Below are 2,011 nucleotides of genomic sequence, written 5' to 3'. Positions count from 1 at the left end.
ATATATATATATATATATCATCATTATCATCGGTCGGCTGCTGCGCAGGCGACTGCAAGATCCCTCCACTGCCCCTTGTCGCTAGCAAGATTGGCGATCTGCTTCTTAGTTAGCTGATTGTGCTCATCTCCCAGTAGTTCCTGGACATACTTGAAGTAGGAGGTAGGCTGTCGGCCTTGCCTGCGAGTGCCATGAGAGGGCACGTAGAGGGCATACAGTCTAACAGGTTCATTCTCAGGCATGCGCAGGATGTGTCCCAGAAAGTTCAGCTGTCTCAGACGCACATGCTGAATCAGCGGACTAGTTTGGGTCAAGTTGTAAATGCTGTCGTTGTTACCCGGTCACGCCTTTAGATATTCAGCAGAATACGGTAACACGAAGTAGCAAAAGAGTTTATTTTGTTCTTCATGTCCTTCGTGATTATCTAACACTCTAATATATATATGTTTAGGTGAACTTCGATTAAGTTCCATATCACAAATGACATTCCCAAAGAGTAAGTTCGCCCTATTAATATGTGTTGCCTGTGTCCACAGATATCAATGAATGTACTACTGGCAGGCACAACTGTCACTCTCGAGCCACCTGTACCAACACTGCCGGCAGTTTCAGATGTGCCTGTAGGACCGGATACAGCGGGAGTGGAGTCACCTGTACAGGTGAGATCATCTCGCTAATATATACATCAATGTTTAGGTGAACTTCGATTGAGTTCCATATCACAAATGATAATCTATAAGATTTAGTTCGCCCTGTTTATTTGTGTTGCCTGTGTCCACAGATATCAATGAATGTACTACTGGCAGGCACAACTGTCACTCTCGAGCCACCTGTACCAACACTGTCGGCAGTTTCAGATGTGCCTGTAGGACCGGATACAGCGGGAACGGAGTCACCTGTACAGGTAAGAACATCTCACTGTGCACGAGTAAAACATTTAGTTGTCAATATTGAATTCATTACCTTCCGAACCATTGGGCTCAACACCACGAACAAATCACAAAGATGTACTTAGCCATGTTAATTTGTGTTGCTTCTGTCCACAGATATCAATGAATGTAGTACTGGCAGGCACAACTGTCACTCTCAAGCCACCTGTACCAACACTGCCGGCAGTTTCAGATGTGCCTGTAGGACCGGATACAGCGGGAGTGGAGTCACCTGTACGGGTAAGAACATCTCACTGTGCATCACTAAAACATTATATTGTCAGGTTGAATATATTACATGTACCTCCATTGAATTCTGTATTACGAAACAGTATCTCACAGATTTGGTTGACCCTGGTAATTTGTGTTGCTTGTGTCCACAGATATCAATGAATGTACTACTGGCAGGCACAACTGTAACTCTCGAGCAACCTGTACCAACACTGCCGGCAGTTTCAGATGTGCCTGTAGGACTGGATACAGCGGAAGTGGAGTCACCTGTACAGGTGAGATCATCTCGCTAATATATACATCAATGTTTAGGTAAACTTCGATTGAGTTTCATATCACAAATGATAATCTATAAGATTTAGTTCGCCCTGTTAATTTGTGTTGCTTGTGTCCACAGATATCAATGAATGTACTACTGGCAGGCACAACTGTCACTCTCTGGCAACCTGTACCAACACTGCCGGCAGTTTCAGATGTGCCTGTAGGACCGGATACAGCGGGAACGGAGTCACCTGTACAGGTAAGAACATCTCACTGTGCATCACTAAAACATTATGTGGCGTCGGCTGGTGTAGTGGTTAGAGCAATAGACTGTGAACCGGGAGACCCGGGTTCGATTCCGAGTCGTACCCGGGACATGTCTGAACATGCGCCCCGAAAGGCACTTTACACGAATTTCCTCACTCCACCCTGGTGTGAATGGGTACCTAACTTCGGTTGGGGAAAGTCGTATTGAGGTCACCTTGTGGCGCCGAATGGCAGCCGCACAGACCCTTGCGACAGTTCCACAAAAAAATTGTGGAACAAATAATGTGTATCATTTGTATTATTTGAATGTTGTAATTGTTGTG

The 2,011-nt window shown here is 45.3% G+C and overlaps 1 protein-coding gene across 1 annotated transcript in view; it reads left to right on the top strand.

Annotated features, from left to right (window-relative positions):
• LOC109464004 (neurogenic locus notch homolog protein 3-like) overlaps positions 1–2,011 on the top strand; it is a 25,746-nt gene that overhangs the window by 12,698 nt on the left and 11,037 nt on the right. Inside the window, exons 8-12 of the mRNA XM_019760924.1 lie at positions 537–659; positions 782–904; positions 1,047–1,169; positions 1,313–1,435; positions 1,558–1,680. Of these exons, the coding sequence (XP_019616483.1) occupies positions 537–659; positions 782–904; positions 1,047–1,169; positions 1,313–1,435; positions 1,558–1,680 (615 nt within the window). The remainder of the gene's footprint in view (positions 1–536; positions 660–781; positions 905–1,046; positions 1,170–1,312; positions 1,436–1,557; positions 1,681–2,011) is intronic.

The sequence above is a fragment of the Branchiostoma belcheri genome, unplaced genomic scaffold, assembly GCF_001625305.1.
Source record: "Branchiostoma belcheri isolate BF01 breed outbred unplaced genomic scaffold, Haploidv18h27 scaffold130, whole genome shotgun sequence".
Lineage (NCBI taxonomy): Eukaryota > Metazoa > Chordata > Leptocardii > Amphioxiformes > Branchiostomatidae > Branchiostoma > Branchiostoma belcheri.
Note: the sequence above shows the minus strand (reverse complement) of the source record. Positions and strands in the feature narration are given on the sequence as shown.